At 39.4% G+C, this 18,335-nt stretch overlaps 2 protein-coding genes across 2 annotated transcripts; both read right to left on the bottom strand.

Moving 5' to 3' along the window:
* Positions 1-4,897: 4,897 nt before the first annotated feature.
* Positions 4,898-9,669, bottom strand: LOC119721236. The gene is made up of 5 exons (XM_038191206.1): positions 9,439-9,669; positions 7,400-7,615; positions 6,685-6,882; positions 6,232-6,367; positions 4,898-5,503 (listed from the first exon to the last, which is right to left on the bottom strand). Exons 1-5 carry the CDS (start codon positions 9,441-9,443, stop codon positions 5,393-5,395), a joined length of 666 nt encoding a protein of 221 aa, XP_038047134.1. The 5' UTR covers positions 9,444-9,669; the 3' UTR covers positions 4,898-5,392.
* Positions 9,670-13,974: 4,305 nt separating this feature from the next.
* Positions 13,975-15,535, bottom strand: LOC119719282. Its single transcript, XM_038188682.1, has 2 exons — positions 15,284-15,535; positions 13,975-14,863 (listed from the first exon to the last, which is right to left on the bottom strand). Exons 1-2 carry the CDS (start codon positions 15,398-15,400, stop codon positions 14,567-14,569), a joined length of 414 nt encoding a protein of 137 aa, XP_038044610.1. The 5' UTR covers positions 15,401-15,535; the 3' UTR covers positions 13,975-14,566.
* Between the last annotated feature and the right edge of the window lie 2,800 nt (positions 15,536-18,335).

Raw genomic sequence — 18,335 nt, 5'->3', positions numbered from 1 at the left:
TTTTAAATAGGACGCATTGGTGACCTACTATATATTAGCCTTAAAGTTGATTTTGGTATTACTGAAAAACATTTGGGAGAAATGTAATTGAAAAGGTTTTTTTTTCTTTCCCAAAGTGAAAAATAACACCGGAATTGAGAGACTAGGGCGCCTCAGTCCCAAGACGCAGGTTTGTGGTCCCCCTTACTGTGTGCACAGCTACCCCTCAATGCTCTCCCCTATTCAGCACCCGTTTTCCTGGGTAAACACAGGCCTTACATTTTGGGTCGCAGAGTGCCTCCCTTTTCCATATACTCGATGCGAACACCGCATTCCGTTCAGTAAACACTCCCCCGTGTTTCGACCGTGGCACTAGCCATTGTCAGCCGTCAACAATGGGAGGCCGGCCGTGTGCCCCCGCGCGTGATTGAGCGACTGCTCCGGTCATAATGGGCAAACTGCGGTACCGACCCAGTTTAACTGGTCCACCCCTTGCATCCCACACTCCCCCAAGATTTCTCCCCATAACTTCAATCCAAAACGAAAAAAAAAAATCCCCAAATCTCAGGTAAGATTTTTTTGGGTGTTGTCTATAATCTGAAACACACAATGTCTGCTTCTGGCTGTCGAAATAGTGCTGTGGCGTCCACAAGGGGAATTAGGGATAAAGAAGAGTTTGGGCAAGCATTAGTTTGATTTGGGTTACTGGCCCGGGACAGTACTTGGGTAAAGTTACCCCTATTCACAAGTATTTTCCTTTAAAGTGGGAGCAAACAGTAGCACGTACTGGTGCTCAGCAAACATGACCCCCCTTAACAACACCTGCCAGTTATCGTCAAAAACCCTAAAAAGCAAACCAGTTTGTGGTTTAAATTTTTATTTACTCTTTTTTTAATACACGATAGAAAATAACTGGGGCCTAAACCTCAGTGAATGACAAAACATACACAATTTCAGGGGAAATAGTTTGGAGATTCAGAGTTGTAAAATAGCCACTGTGATGAAAAGAATGAATCTGGACAGCCGAAAAATAAACTGGTAAAAATCGCGTCCGGAACACGATGCGCAAATTTTGCGGGTTAGATTCTATGGCGGTGATACCTGGCCTTATTTGCCCTCGACATGTCACTAAGTTGCTGTCAAAAACCGGTGGTTAATTTTTTTTTGTTAACTTAATGCATCCGTGAGGTGTTTAAAAAGCAACAAGGCCAAGTTTACCCGAGGCATATAGTCCATTTAGACGGTGTAAACTTTACAAATTGGTTGGAAGATGGGGTGATGACCCATCTTTGACCTTAGCATGGCCTTACCCGTCCCGACCACCGCATTTCAAACTAGGACAGAAATCAACTCATATTCAAAGATAATGGAATGTTTTATTTCAAACTAAAAAGAAAATTAAGCATTTGATTGATAAAAACAGCAAACATGTGTTTTTCCCGTGATGATAGCAACAAACGAGTATACTTAAGCTTTCAGGGTTCATAACGGAACAAGCAGGATCCTGTTCATGAAAAAGACTCCCTTTATAAGCGCAAGCACATCAACTTCAAAAACTAATCCATTCTCACCCCCCCCCCCCCCCAAGCCACCCAGCCAGGCCCACCTATAACCTTTACACTTCCAGGCCTAACGCATATGACACGAAAAGTAGGTGTCGAAAACACCACAAGTATTGTTTTTAGGTTATTATCACCATGCAGGGGATGGGACAAAGAATAGATAACAATGGTACAGTAATTACTGTTATCAACATTGAAGTATACTAGATCACTTTAGTTTTGTTACAAAACGTGGCATACATGGGTGCATCAGAGAGTTTCATATGATCAAACATCGACATGAGATCATGGTCTTACTTTTTTATGAAAAAAATAGTACAATTCGAAATTAGTACTAACTCAACCACAGAGGGATGTAATAAATAATCTTTGCTTTGAACAACCAAACTACATACACATACATTATTGCAATTAAAACATAAAAGTGAATCTCATGATTTTGAGACAATACACTGCATGCACTGCACTAAGCATTATAGTCTGTTTAAAGGACAGTTTCCCCAAACCCAAGAAGCCAAACTAGCTTAAAAAACAGTTTTTGAAATTTTGCAAGTGACCTTCAAAGTGAACATACTTTCGACAGTCACAACACATCAGCAGCTTCTCGATAGCGAAATGTTGGTTATTTATACGGCCCAGAAACAACAGGTCAAAATCAGGGTACGGAGTCCCAAGTATGCCATTGTTTAAAACAGCACAAGGTTGTTTTATATACAAAGAAGTATAAACCAAAGATAATTAAGATCGATTTAACATCGGTAATGAACTGCAAAACCGTGTAAAGAGTAACCAATATTTCCATGAATTCGGAATAATCATTCGCTTGTTTTATTTAACAAAATAATATAATTTTTTTTTATCCATGGTCTGGCAAGTCTGGGGCCCCTCAACCCAAGCAAATTTGTCTGTCACTACTCTCATCAAGTTTCAGTAGGCTGGGTGAGCCAAGGTCAAGGGTCAATGACACCGAGGCTCATTTCAACACTGCGAACTCGTTGGCGTATGCTTGGCATAGGCGCGAACTGAAAGACAGGAATGTCATGCGCCTTGCTTGAGTTTGTGTGTTCTACTGCAAGCGGGGCAGAAGGTCGGGTCGACTCGACAAGGCGTCTTAACTTTTGGCTTTGCAAGCTGACAAGCACATTGCTTGTACTCTATAATCATCTATAATGCCTCTCGAAAAATCACAAGTGTTATGACGGGGACTTCAAACTTGAAAATCTAATCAAAGAAATGGAAAATTCAGAGCAGGCGATTCTTGTTAAATGATGTTTTGACATCGCATAAACTTCCTCGGCATTTTTTAATGCAAAATTCTAACTTCTCAAAAAAATCCATTGTTGTGCAGAAACCAGTGGCACATTCTTTGTACTAAACACAAAAATTTGGAACCGCAATTTTTTTGTAATATATTTTTAAAAACTACCATCCCGATGTTTGATTTTAGAAATTGTTTATGACAGTTAGCGTTTGGAGGGAAGACTAAGTAATGATGAGTAGCTTTCTTTTTGTTTTAAAATAAATCTGGTTCTTCGGGAGGGGGAGGTACCAATCGATCCAACTAAAACGAACTTAAAACAGTTTCGGTTAATCTAACAACCTCTGAACAGAACTTCATTTCTTACTGGCCCCTCCATCCAGAATATATTTTCCTAAATAGCTCATTTTGTCTGGAAGATAAATCTAGCAGCACTTCACTGTTGGCTTTCAGGTTGATTTATACTTCCCGAGAAGAAGCCTGCCCACTGACTGTGTTTGTTGTTGCATTTCATGAAAGGTTAAATAAAGTGTATACAATAAAGATACTGGTGAGGTGGGATCTCTTAAAGCTTGTATCACCTACAAGACATGAAATATTTTTTTCCTATACAATATTGTACAACAAAATTTAAGTGTAATTAGCAGTGTGTCACTGAAAGTACACATGTGTACAAGAAAATACTGATCATTCTATGATTCTACAAATGATTTGAGGACATGAGGTCAGGAATGTACATTTTCTTTGATGATACAAGCATGGCATCTGGCACACAGAGTATATCTTAAGAAAGATATTTGGATATAGGGCCATCGCAGATTTGTTTTTTGTAAAAAAAATACAGGTAGAATAACAAGCAATTTTCAAAATTTTCAAAATGGATGCCATTGCTTGTTATTCTACCTATATTTTTTTCAAAGGACCAATCTGCCATGGCCCTATAGCCAAATATCTTTCTCATGACATACTCTGACTGTGTGCCAAATGCCATGCTTGTATCATCAAAGGCACAATTCCATCACCTATCTGCCGTACTAATTCAGTTGCCTATTACAATCACCGAATCTCGCCTATTTATCACCAATGTATACATGCATCTTGTTTCAAAATAAGTGAAATAATCACACAATACAGTGATATACTCTAAACTTTTTTCAGAGCTGCTGGGCATGTGTGACCGTTCTGGCGTCATTTCTAATGGTCACTTATATAAATACCACATACAGAACAGTACTGACAATTTATTGAAAGGTGTTATATTTTATTGCATGGTTTTAAAAAAGAGACACAGTTAACTGCAAAAAAAAAAACAGATTCAAGCAAAGTCAGGATTCCTCAAAAATGCTAAGAACTTCAAAAACTCAACCAGACAAAACAGCACAACCTCAACACACTACACTCAGCCACACATGGAATGCAGTGATGAAACAGAAAGTACATCATCATGCGACATATTTTGGTTGTTCACAAATTTACTCAAAGGAGAAAAAACTAAAGTGTAAGAAACTCAAGAAGCTCTGGTATTTCAAATCAGTATCAGGAATAAATGTTCAATTAAGGGTTGCCTGGCCTGTTGATATTAAAAACCTCATGATTTTAAAAGTTCATATCTTATTAGATGAACGTTTATAAGATTGTCCCATTGCATGATTTATTCTTCATTAGACACATATTCTCTCTCACTCATTCTAATAATTAAAAATATATTAGAAATATGTCACATAGTATTAAAATGCACTGTCTCGCTCTCATTTTAATAATTAAAAATATATTACAAGTATATCAACTATATCCATAGTATATTTAATATACTTATTGTACTTCTTTATCACTCAGCACACTTGGAACCCACTCCCACAGTAAAAACAAATTGCAACACAAATGACTTTTAGCTAGCATGTTTAACAAGCCGTTAAGAATATCAAAATGAAAACTGGCATATACATGTATTACTTCTTACCAAACTCATTTACTCTTTTTGCCATTCCCGGTTGAATTTACAGACAATTGAAAAGTTGAACAACGAACTTGACTGGAGCGGGGCTTGAACCTTTGACCTCCGGATAACCATTCCAGTGCTCTACAACTGAGCTATCCAGCCTTATGTTGGTGGTTCCCCAATTAGTCAATGTCTTTGTTCAAGGGGCGCTAGTCAGAAGCCATAAACCAGTATGCCATACAGCCAGGGATATTTACAGACGTGAAACTTTCATCAATACGGCACTCAAATTCTGACTCTGATTTCTGTTGGAAGATGCTAGCAAGTATTTCCACGGCACACCACTTCTTGACCTTTGAAATTTCTTCCTCTTATTTCTTGTTTGTAAATTCACTTAATTAATTGATTGATTTGGTTCACTTTTGAAGGCAGGGGATGGGGGAGAACATGGCACTCCTACTCTAAAACTGTGCACATTGTATACCACAATCTTCCCGTTTGTAGAATGATTACATGGATGTTTCGTTACATTTATTTGGAACCACTTTTCATTTTCTCTATCAACTACATCCACAATTTGTTACCTTTTTGGACAGTATATTTCAGGTCTTAGGCAACAGTGAATCTTAGAACTTCTTTCCTACCGACAAATTGTCATCTGCGACTCGTCTTTTGCTTGTTCAGTTTCATTTGCAGCCAGCTGTTAGGGGTGTTGCAGTGAATGACGAAATCTCGTGAGAATGGCCCTGTCTGGCCCTGGATAGCCTGTTAAAGAAGAGAGTCAAAATGTTTGTGATGTTCATGAGCAAAGGAAGGCAGACACTGCAGTCTCCTGCTTCTTGAGCAAATTGTGGAAGATCTTGTTTTTCCCAGGTCAATTCACTGTTCTTTTTTTTTTCTTAAATAACACACATGAACAAAAACTTTTTGAATGAGCTTTATTTTAGGTTCATAACTTCTACAGAAATCTCGAAAATGTTCAGTGTGTAAAGTGTCACCACAGCGACAGCGCCCTCAGTTGATATTACACGTACTGTTAGAGAAGAAACCCCACAATGCTGTCCCATATTTCTTCTTGCAGTGGCGACTGGCGAGTCATAAACAAAATTTAATGCAAAAAGGTAGCATTTTGGTATAAAATTATTTTTGAAAGCCCTTTAATATGCTTTATGGAGCAAGTGCCGATTGTTCTCAACAGAGGGGGCTATGATCAAATTCCTCCTCAGGGATCCCAATTAAACTGGCTAACAAAAGGCAACTGAGGGCGCTGTTGTAACTTTTTGTAGCACCACGCCTCATGTGAACTTGCATCATAATTAGTGCTTAAATTATTTATAGCAAACTCATGGTGATATTTATTCCTTTAAACAGTGCAGATCTGAATAAAGTTCAGAGCAATGATTTGTAGGAATGACAAATGTACTGTATAAAGAACTTCTACTTGAAAATTCTTCCCAATCAAATTCTCTCTGCCCATGATTATCTGTACTCACTTGGATATCATAATTTTTGTGCTTGTGTGGTGATAATCTCCAAGCAGAATGCTTATCTACAGCGGGTGGACTTTCCTGTTGTGTACCGGCAACATGCCTACCAAGTCCCAATATTACTGTGTCCCTGGTTGACAAACTGAAAAAAGTAAAGTGCAAAAGAATACTGCAGTTTAAATGGGGGAAATGGCAATGCTTCACCATTTGGGCGATTTGATAAAAATATTAAAAATAAATAAATAAATGAATGAAACAGATTATATGAAACTTTATGTCTTTTGGACATTGCAGAAAAGCAAGTGGTAAAACTTAAGGATGATTTTACTTGAACCCTTTTTTGCCCCCCCCCCCAAAAAGAAACAAAAGTTACACTGCCAAAAACTTGGCAGATAGAATCTTCTTGACATTATCTTCCTATCCATCCCATCTTTCCTCAACTCAAAATTTAAAACTCACCTAGTTCTGCTAGTGGACCGTTCCAGTTCTGCATGCCCATTGGCCTCTACCACTCTATTGCAGGGGAGGACAGGCTCGAATTGGACTTTCTGGAAGGTGGGCATATGGATGCCTTCTTGCCTGTGCCGTTGTGATATTGTGTAGGGTGGACCCGGTAGTTTGTGTCTTTTACTAAGATACATTTCCATTCTGTCTGACCTGCAGATTTTTTTTCAAGAAGCAAGCAGAATGTTTTTCCTTTTCTGTAGAGATGAAGGCTGAAGTTTTGTACATCTTTTAATTCCATTCAAAATTTATGACTTCATCATTACATGCACACAGTCTCTGACTGGAACCTCTGAAGTTTGGCAATCCAATGGCAAATTTAAGAGTTTACAGAAAGAGTTTTACAAAAAAGTCATATTAGTTCTCTAAGACAATAACCAATACGTTAGATTTTAGAGTTTTTGAGTCACAGTAATTTCTCAAGACTGACCCAAAAGTGATTACCGGGTACCTATGACCCTCACCCACAAAAAAACTTTCTCAATTTTACAATAATAAACTGCTTCCCTGCTGTACAAACTCATCCACTCTGACCTCTGAGCATGGCTCTGAAAATCAGGCTAGGCCAGTTATGTAAATGTATTGTTGGTTATCATTTTATTTGCATCTTGTAGATTTTTTCTTAATTCTGTTCCTTTAAACCTTTCAGGCACTCTTCATCTTTCCTTACCCGACATAATCAACTTTGTACAGCTGATCTAGGTCTGTTGGCTCACTGCGTGTAACTCTCTCTGTTCTTGGTAATCTGTGGGCCAGTTGCTGTTGAATTTTAGGCAATCGATAGGGTGTCGAGTCCCTTAAAACGCTTCCATCATCTGACACAGACATTTGATATGGCTGCCTTGCTTGTGGAACTGAAGGCAAACTTCTACTGGAACCAGCAGGTCTGTTAGAGATGTATCATAATTATGTAAATGACTTGTATGATGGAATTTGTGGCAGAGAGATTTGAAGAGGAGTAAGGGGTAAAGCCAAAGTCAAATAAGCTTAAGAATTAAAGGTATAGTCCCTCATTTGTAATTTGTGCTTTTTGTTCGTTTGAAGCAACAGAAGTGCTCAAAATTTAAAGAAGGGTGATAAACAGCTAATCTGATGAAGTTTCAGCTCAGCTTCAGTTGTATATTTTGAGCAAAACAACATCCTAGGATCTCGATTTAATATCAAAATTTGCTGAATCAGTTTTTTAATTGGGCCTGAATTCAGCGTCCAAGATATGTTTTCACTGTGCCGATTGCAGCTAAGCGATGTCGCGCATTGATCCGACGAATTACAGCAACCGCGCACGCGTGTGCGTCCTGTCAACGCTTGCACGCGCTTCGCTGAATGTATAAAGAACTACTAACAGAAGTTCCAACGTTGCGTCTTTAGACTACCTTTCAACCAAGTATGTTTTTCTACAATAATTACGTCAGTTAGTTTTTGGAAAGCTGCAAATGATGGACTGTAGCTTTGAATAAGGAAGTGTAATTTAGATGGCTAGTTTAGCTGCCTTTCTTTCAGTTAATGATATTTAGCCTGCTAGACTGTACAGCGCAATACCTCCACCATTGTGCAGCACCCGATAGCCTAGTGGATAAGGGCATGTACATGTAGAGGCTAGTTCGTGAGTGAGAGATCCCTGGTTCAAATCCCTGCTGGCGACATTTTCAATTTTATTTTTTTCATCCCAATCTTTTTATTTAAATTGACTCCAACATTAATTACAGAGTATTACATTTTCTTTTTGTGATTAAGGGCTCTGGGGGATTATTTTTAAAGGGAAATATAGTCCGAAATTGTAAAATGGTCTATTAATTCCCATCTTGAGAATACAAAGTCACAACAACAATGTTAGCGCAGAACCAGACTAAGATTTGTCACGGTAAAAATTTCTAAGTCCCAAAAAAAGTCACAGTGCATGTTCAGTGCTTAGACGGCAAAATATAGTTTACTTAAATTTAGCCAGCAAGTCTATGGCGCGGCACGTATGTTTTCGACAAGCCTTTTAGTTTTTTACGTTTTTTCTTAAACACCCGATGGAGTAATTCGGCAATGAAATTTTTACACAATGTTTCTGAAGGTACAAAGAGATTAACCACCTTTTGGTTTGGTAAAAAAAAAACAGGGGGATTCTCTTCCAAATTGGATGACCGTAAAATCCCTCAATCGGCCATGTGTAGGGCGTGCGTGTGGCCGGCCGTGCACAGCTAGCCACGGAGCATGCAAAATCTTCACACGACGAACCTTCATTGGAGATTTTTTTTCGATACGAACACGATGAAATAATGGGTGGAGGGGAGACAAGATTTCCCATGATAAATTTGATCCAAAAAAAGAAGTTAGATGACAAATATCAGTTGAATGTTGATGTCTACGGTTGATTTGTTCCTCTTTCTGCATCACCAGCTGTTCCTTTTTTAAGCTACCTGTCCTGAGGAATTTTTGTAGGTTTCTTTTTCTGAACTGGTTTTGTTCATAATCATACTTTATAGCCTTATATAGGTTTTCATTTCATTTTTCATCGTTTCGATGTTTTGTCTGGATGTACATAATTATGTCCTGTTGGGAATGGGAGATACTAAATAATCTAGCCCCAATCTATGGCCACGCACTGGACTAAACTCTTCAGCACGGTGTTTAGTCTGGTAGGCCTACAGTGTGTGGCATATAGAACGCAACTAGCCTAGTAAAGTTGAAATGAATTTGAAGCTTTCGGCCAAAATAACTCACCTCATTTCTGTAGCCAGGTTTTACGGATCGATACCGTCAGAGGAAACCTCCATTTTACAGTTAAATGAACGCGGTTACGCACCAAGTTAAATTACCAGTTTAGCCAGGCTTTATAAAATTAAATTGCGATAATATTGCAGTAAACTGAACCGTCAACCATGTCAACTAAACTACTGCAACTGACAAACTGGTGTGGCGCGCCATCTTGTCAGCATAATGTTGTCATAGTAATCACGTGATCAATCAATTAACTATTGGGGGCGCTATGACGAACAACCAGTAAACCAAATGCAGTAAACGGACTGCCTCAGTAATTCCAGGAACATGTCTGTCTGTCTGTCTGTCTGTCCGCTGATTATCTCCAGAACCGGGCACCGTATGAGGTTGAAAATCGGCGGGTGTATTGCTCGGGACACCAGAATGTGCAGTGCCAAGTTTGAAGGGGTTTGGACGAGCGGTTCTCGAAAAAGCTGCAAAAAAGCAGTATTTTCTGAGGCCTAGCGCTCCAGAATGATAGCCTAGAACTCCGCGCACTGATGTTCTTTTCAATTGTTTACGTCATGTTTGAGCAAGAGCGCGCGTGCTTAATATGACGCAACAATGGAAAAAGGACGGGCACATTGTAGGGCGATAGCACTGCACACCATGTCTTCGTCGTACGTGAGTCATGCACGGGCACATGCATTTTGTAGTCAACTGAGCAACCATCACTGCACTGTATGTAGGCGGTTGACTGAGCAACTCTAATACATTATGGTATCGCCCTACAACTACGCCCTACAGTTGTAGGGCGATACCATATTGTCCAGTAGGGGTAAATATCAGTGCCGGGGGTTGACGACATTTTGTGCGTTAACTTGCGAGTGTGCGTTCACACCATTGAATAATATGCGTTATTTGCCCGAGCTGCAGTTCTCAACTGCCCCTTCCGAACACGCACATTTTCGACTGGCCCTGCACTAGTATTAATAATTACGCACACATCCCAAAATTATTAAATAAACTCACAACTCTCCAATATGTGTGAGACACACATCAATTTTTTTTTTGGGGGGGGGGGGGTTAACCTGTGACTTTTGGGAGATAATTCCATCCAAAGATGCTCACCCCTAAAAGCAGGCCTGAAATCCATCGCCATTTTGACGCCTACGCTCTATTGCAAAAGCGGCCATCGGGGCCCAACTTCATCCAAATTTCACGCTAATACGAACTTGCAGTCCGCTGCACGACTTCCACCCTTCTTTTTTTAAGACAAATCTTCAAGTTCACGGCCCACAAAATGTTCTAATACCTGATTAATTAGTCCAGAAAGAATTGATGAGGACCCTGACATTTTAGTTAACCGGCATATTGGTGGCAATGTGTTCATTGGGACTCCCAAAACGAAAATTCAACTAAAATCCGGCAACCATGGGGAAACTATGTTAATTTAAAAAAACAAAAGAGATGTGTAATATATATTAGAAGGCGTGTATTTCCGACATCTAAGCGAAATCCTACCATTTGACTAATAAATGGGCAAGCTAGCATCCTTGCAAGTTTTCAGCTTAAAATACAAAATGACAAAGGTGCAAACTTAGTGAAGATTATGACCAAATTTGTTTTGATAAAAACATTTTAAGAACGTCATTGTCGTCATTTCCGGCGCCGACGGTACTAATCATCAAATTTTAGCATCTGGAAGATAATAAAGATAGTACCAGGCACAGTTCAAAAAGTTTCAACATCCAACTTCGCTATATTTATAGAAATTACCAAACATGACATCCTTCTCCTCGAAGTAAAATTGAGGCTTTAGTACAGCACTGGATATTCATATACACTACATTATATTATAATTCACTCCGAAGTGTGGTCATCTTTCAGAGTTTTCACATGGTGGGGCCCCTCATTTGAAGTAATTTCTGTCAACGAGTTCTGAGGGGGTTTGTTGGGGGTACGGGTGGGGAATACCGTGGGGGAGAGGGCAAATCAATGGGGGGGGAGTTCATTGGCCGATCCCCCTTGTCAAAAAGTGTGGGAGATATATCCTCCCCATGTATAGGGAAATATCCTCCTCATGCGTAATCAAGTAGTAATATATATAGACAGTATAATGCTGCACAGCCGGAGTAATTTCCAACAATTTCATCAATAAAACCAAGTATGTAGTGTTTTATATATATTTCCAGAAAGTTTTTGACGAGTTTTGGACTTCGTTCACATTTAGCACACCAATCTTTGACCAGAAAGTTCTAAGAAATGTAACGTTAAAGGGAATGTACAACATTTGCATTTGCTGCAATTTTCAGAAATAAATGGATTTGGAGGACTAGTATGTTATAGCAAATATTGTTAAACTGACTTGTTTCACTTTTTGTAGTTTTTGGGCTTGTAGACGCTGGAAAAACCAAGAAAACCAATCATGTTCTTGTAGTCTGGTTCCCTGACACCTAAAGATGAAACGGAGCAATTTAGGCCAAAAAAAAAAGTCTCCGGTTTCTGGTATGCGCGCGCGTCGCCGTAGCCATGCGCGTCGTCAAAATGAAAAAGTTTTTTTTTCAATACAAGATGATGTTTCAAAACCGCCAAACTCACTGGTTTGACTGGAATTCTGCTGCTGCACAATTTTAACGTGTTTTTAGAAGGGGTTATGATCCAGAATAAGATTTATGTGGCCTCTCTGGACTCCCATATATTTGCACTAAGTTTAGTCGGGCACCATTTGCAGTCATCAGCCGACATTTGAAGCCAAAAAAAAAAAAAAACAGGTAAAAAAAAAAAAAAAAGCCGCGTCGCCGCACCACTTTTGGGGCAAGCTCCATACCAGAAACCGGAGACTTTTTTTTTGGCCTTATAGACTTTGGGAAATTGTAAGGTATAGAGAATCAGTCTAGAGGGCTTGTGCCCCTTTACTAGGTGTGTAATCAATTGCAAACAAAATGCGGAACAACTAAATATAAAAAATTGGGAGCAGTTTTTGAAAAAAAACACATTTTTTTCCGACGCTTGTCGGCCGACCAGCGTTGGAAAAATTCAATTTTTCTTGAAAATGTCAGCACACCGGGAGCCACGATTTTACAGGATGCTTTAGACTGTCATTCCCTAACAATTCAGTAAGATATTTCATGATAATTTGATCATTTTGTTTTTTGATGTTTACAAATGTTGTATCTTCCCTTTATATACTGGCACACGTATTACTTCAAATGTTTCGCCGTATTAATATATACCATTAGACTTGAGTAGTCAAATAACTGCATCCTTTTGGTGTCTAGGGCGAGCGTCAATAAATACAGAAAAATGTCAGGCATAGGGGCCTACCTCGTAAACCTGGACATCACTTGACACCCTGTGCACAAACCCTTTGAGACTGGTCTGACAAATTCAAAGTGTTTTCTCGGTAAATGCTTTAATATTTTCCCGGCTAAATTTGACTTTTTATGACATGTTATCGCTTCCTGATGGCTGATAGATCACTGCAGGGAAATGTAGTGATGTCCATGTATGGAATTCTTTCCAACTGCCGCTGAATCTTATAACTTCACTTAAATATGCCAAAAGATATTTCTGCAGCGCCTGTGCATATCGCGATTTCACGATTCTTTCTTCGGGATGACGAATCCGCTGTCCGCAAGCAAAATTCTAGAGATTACCAACGAAATTTTACGAAACATCCTGTTAATTCTGCCTGAAGTACAATAAAGCTTTATAAAACTTTTGAATTGCCCAGTGTATGCTTTAGGGTATTTTCGTGTATTTTATCTTTTTTTCTGCAAAGTGTAACAATTTGGCTACCATCGCCCTAATTGTGTATAAATGTTATTTCATGTGTTGATCCCACGATGCACAATGCTCAGTTGGATTACTGCCTTTTTAAATTTTCATTGTTTCCCAGCAACTAGTCAGACAGCTACAAACGAATGAATTCACAAGGTGTTTTATCCACTTGACGAGTTTTATATTCATAATAGTTTACTTAATTAGTAAGCTGGTGGATATTTGCAAATGATACCACGGGGGTAATTTGAACTTAATTCAAATTTTGCTGTAGACTGGTATATAATAGTTTAGACAGATGTGTGTGAACAGATGTAATAATTAAAGTTTACGAAATACTCTGGTCGGCATTTTAATGATTACCTCGGGCTACCATAGGTAATGATTATACCGTTAACAACATTATGAAAATATTACCCCCCCCCCCAAAAAAAATCGTAACTTTTACAGAGTATGTAATAGGGACAGTCACACTTAGGGTATATAAACCTCTGTCTCGAATCGTGGACGTATTTACCACTCTTTACCGATCTGTGGGCCATTTTGTGTTCAAGTCCAAGGGATCCGATGGGCGGACCTATAACTTTCAGGAAAAGGGGGGTGTTGATGTTGATATGAAGGTGGGGGAGGCGTGCAGAGGACACGTCTTCCTATGGGTTGCGGAAAAAATTGTAATCTACTATGCCTTCTCCTGCGGTATTGAGTTTAAATTTAAGAACTTTAGCTTCCATTTATTATTTTTGGCGCCATTTTGCTAATGTTATAACATTTGTCAGCAGCTGAAGACGGGGGGGGGGGGGCTAGATCTGTTACTTTATCCCTTGTGGCGTTCTTGGAGGATTGACTAAATACAGTTACGAAATAACACTACGATACATGTCCAATTCGGCTTGTTGTCTAGTGTGATAATAGTCCTTGGAAATTGTACAAACTCGGCGGCAGATAGCGCTTCAAGAGCCCATTTTCGCGAATTTTTTTTATTATTTCCTATCAGATATCCAGAATGATACGATACAGGGTAGCATGTATAGTTTCTCATTAGAATTATTGTCTGGAGTAAACATCCATAATCACCATAGAGCTATATTGATTTTAATATAGCTCTATGTTAATCACCAACACTTCTATGATCCGTCTGCAACACGTTCTGTTACGGGGTGTGACATTTAATTCTGGGCGGTATTCTGCTATTTTAAAACTGCTGAATAATGAAGTTTAGTTAGAGAAAACTGAAATTAAAATCTTGCATCCCAGGCACGTTTCGCGTCGATCGCAACCGTGTTACATGCTTGTCCTTTATAATGACCTCAGAATGTGGTTAGTTATTGACGTGGAAATGATGACAACTTAGGCTACATCTGCCTGTACACTAGAACATGCCTTTATAATATCCAAAATACCCGCCGCTACCGCGCTTGCTTCTTGTCAATTTCATTCCTGCTGTCGGCCGACCCCTGCGATGGTGTCCATCTCCCTTGTGTAGGCGTAAATACTTGATGCGGCCGTGCTTGCTTCTTTTCATTCCTGCTTTTCGACGGCCGAGCCCCATGGTATCTATTTTACTGTTAGATAAGCCGCCATCAGACATGTCTCGTGTCGCAGGTTGGTTGTCCTTAGACGTCTCACGTTTTGCAAGATGGTTGGACATTGCTCGGTGGACCTCTCTCTGCAAACAAGACCAAAAATGTGCCGGTTTTTTGTGGCAACAGGAGTGGCCGATAAAGGACGGGAAACTTTGAGTATTCAATATTCATTCAATTACATTCTCTTCATTTTCTAGAAACCTGTTTTGTCACCAGCTAAATACAAAATTATGTTATTCACTATAAAACTAAAAATAATCCAACATTCATCCAAATAAATTTGCAAGTTGGTTAAAAAGAGCACGAGATTTGGATTTGTTTGTTTTTAAACGTGAAGGAAATCGTGAACCCCGCCCTTATAGCGTGATTTCTGTACATCGGATTTAAATTTTAGATTTATAAATTGAAACAATCAGTTTAATGATATATGGCGCATTTGTACTAAAGTACGCCCGCAGAATACATGGTCTATAGGCATAATTATGAAACATGGCTTTACTCACCAAGTAATTTTTCAGATCCGTGCTTTCCTCCCCAGAGATTTCATCCTCGTTTTCAGTCAAGGAGCACACCACCAGGCCGGAAATCAAGAGGAAAATGGTCAGGCGGAGAAGTTCCATTATAGCGGCTCCAACTTCCGGCTGCTTTTATACCAATATCGTACCTTTTTACGCAAAAACTTTAGGGCGATGTTTCACATAGTTGCGTTCACTTATACACAAAGTTTAGCGTTTAATTCAGCTTCCTGATCTCTGAGCCACACTAGAACAATGGTTTGTTAAACGTTATTGCAGGCTCTGTTTATCTAGGATTACTTGCGCTTCATCGGAATATTAATTTCCTGGCATAATGAATGCGCGTGGACAACTACAAGAGCATATGGTTGCAGGCCAGTAAATAGGTCCAAAATTGCCTACGCTGGCCGACTCACGATTTACATGCATTTTTCTGTAAGAGCATTTTGTGGAGACATGGAGGGTCTGTAAAAAATAATAATAAATAACGAAGTTTTATAAAGCGCACATATCCACCAAAGTGCTCAGGGCGCTATTACAATGAAAACGAAACAAACAAAATCAGTTTAATTACGAAAAAACCCGGATCTTTCGACATGAGGTGTGTTTTGAGAGATGTTCTGAATGAGTGAATAGAAGTGGAGGTTTTGATATGAAGAGGTAGTTGATTCCAGAGATGTGGTGCTGCAACAGAGAAAGATCTGTCCCCCCAGGTACGATGAGATTTGACTTCTTGAAGAAGATATTTATTTCCAGAGCGAAGGTTGCGAGATGGTTTGTATATATTGAGCATGTCCAGGATGTACGCAGGTGCTTGCCCATTAAGTGCTTTGAAGACAATGAGCATCAGTTTGTAGATGATTCTAGACGATATTGGGAGCCAGTGAAGATCCAAAAGGACAGGTTTTATATGGGAGTGTTTTGTCGTTAAAGTGACCACACGTGCAGCAGTGTTTTGTAGGCGTTGAAGGTGGGATAGCTGAACATCTGGAAGCCCAAATAAAAGTGCATTTCCCATATCAAGACGAGATGTAACAAATGTTGTGGATGTGAAATGTAGCAGAGCGAACTGTGTTAGAAATGTGATTCATGAACGACATCGACGAGTCAAAAATTACACCAAGATTGCGAACTTGGCTGACTGGTTTGATGTGAGAGTCCCCAACAGTAATAAAAGGAACAGAGATTTTGGAAAGTTGCTGTGGAGAACCTATCAACATGAACTCAGTTTTATTAAAAAATAAATGAAGGGTGGAAGCCGTCAACAGAACTACGCGGAGCTTGTATTTCTGTGAAATGTTGATGAAATTGGGCCCAAAAATTGCTCTTCGCAATGGAACGTATGCATCATATTTCAATATGGTGTTGGGCTTCAGAACTTCTCTTATGGGTGATCATCTCTGGATGGAAATTTCTCCCCCAAGTGATCGAATATTCTTTAGAGACGACTGAAATAAAAATCGTGCATCCCATGCACATTTTACGTCGATCGCAACCGTGTTACATGATTGTCCCTAATAATGACCTCAGAATGATGTGGTTAATTGACGTGGAAATGAGGACAACATATAGGCTACATCTGCCTACGGGGGCGCACTATGTTCCCCAACCCTAACCCTAACCCTAAGGATTGTGGGGGGAGATAGGTATTGGGGAACATGGTTAATGTGAGCGACGGGTAGACCCCTGCCTACGATACTAGAACAAGCCAGAATATCCAGGTAAATGCCCGTCTTTGCCGTGCTTGCTTTTTTTCATTCCTGCTTTTCGACGGCCGAGCCCCACTGGGATGGGGCCTATTTTACTGTCAGATACTGAGCCCCCATTAGACGTGTCTCGTGTCGCAGGTTGGTTGTCCTTAGACGTCTTACGTGTCGCAAGATGTTTGGAAATTGCTCGGTGGACCTCTCTCTGCAAATAAAACCAAAACATGTGTCGTTTTTTATGGCAACAGGAGTGGTCGATAAAGGACGGGAAATTTTGAGCATTCAATATTCATTCAATTAAATTCTCTTTTTTTTCCATGCAGAAACTTGTTTTGTCAACATTATGTCATTCACTATAAAAGTTAGAATAGTCGAAAAATTCATCCAAATAAATTTGCAAATTGGTTAAAAAAGTACCCGAGTCGAAGTCGGCATCATAACTTATACGTTTCGCCATAGGTTTTTTTTTTCAAATGCGGGAGACAGGAGGAAAACCTGAACCCCGCCCTTGTAGCGTTATTTCTGTATATCGGATTTAAAATATTGAGAGAAATTCAAACAATCAGTTAAATAATATATCGTGCATTGTACAAAAGTATACGCCCTCAGAATGTCTAGAGACATAATTATGAAACATGGCTTAACTCACCAAGTAATTTTTCAGATCCGTGCTTTCCTCCCTAGAGATTCCATCCTCGTTTTCAGTCAAGGAACACACCGCCAGGCCGGAAATTAAGAAGAAAATGGTCAGAACTTTCAGGCAGGGAAGTTCAATCATAGCGGCTCCAACTTCCGGCTGCTTTTACACCAAAATCGTACCTTTTTACGTAAAGACTTTAGAGCATTGTTTCACACAAAGTTGCGATCACTGTACACAAAGTTAGCGTTCAATTCAGTTTCCTGATCTCAAACTGAGCCACACTACAACAATGGTTTGGTGTACTTAAAATTTATTGCAGTCTCGTTTTATGCAGGATTACTTGCGCTTTATCTGCATATCAACTATTTCGGCTTCTTGTCTACTCTGGTGTGATAATAGTCCTTGGAAATTGTACAAACTCGGCGGCAGATAGCGCTTCAAGAGCGTAGATTCGCGAGAAATTATATTATTTCCTAACAAATATCAAGAATGACGCTACAGGGTTGCACGTATAGTTTCTCATTAGAATAACTGTCTTGAGTAAACATTCCATAATCACCCACACTTCTATCCGTCTGCAGCATGCTCTGTTACGGAGTGTGAGTTTTACTTCTGGTTGGTATTTGTGCTATTTTAAAACTGCTGAATAATGAAGCTAAATATAGGGAAACAAAGACGAAAGAAGAAAACGATA

Source organism: Patiria miniata, unplaced genomic scaffold (assembly GCF_015706575.1).
Source record: "Patiria miniata isolate m_02_andy unplaced genomic scaffold, ASM1570657v1 HiC_scaffold_13, whole genome shotgun sequence".
Lineage (NCBI taxonomy): Eukaryota > Metazoa > Echinodermata > Asteroidea > Valvatida > Asterinidae > Patiria > Patiria miniata.
This window is presented reverse-complemented; position numbering and strand designations above follow the sequence as displayed.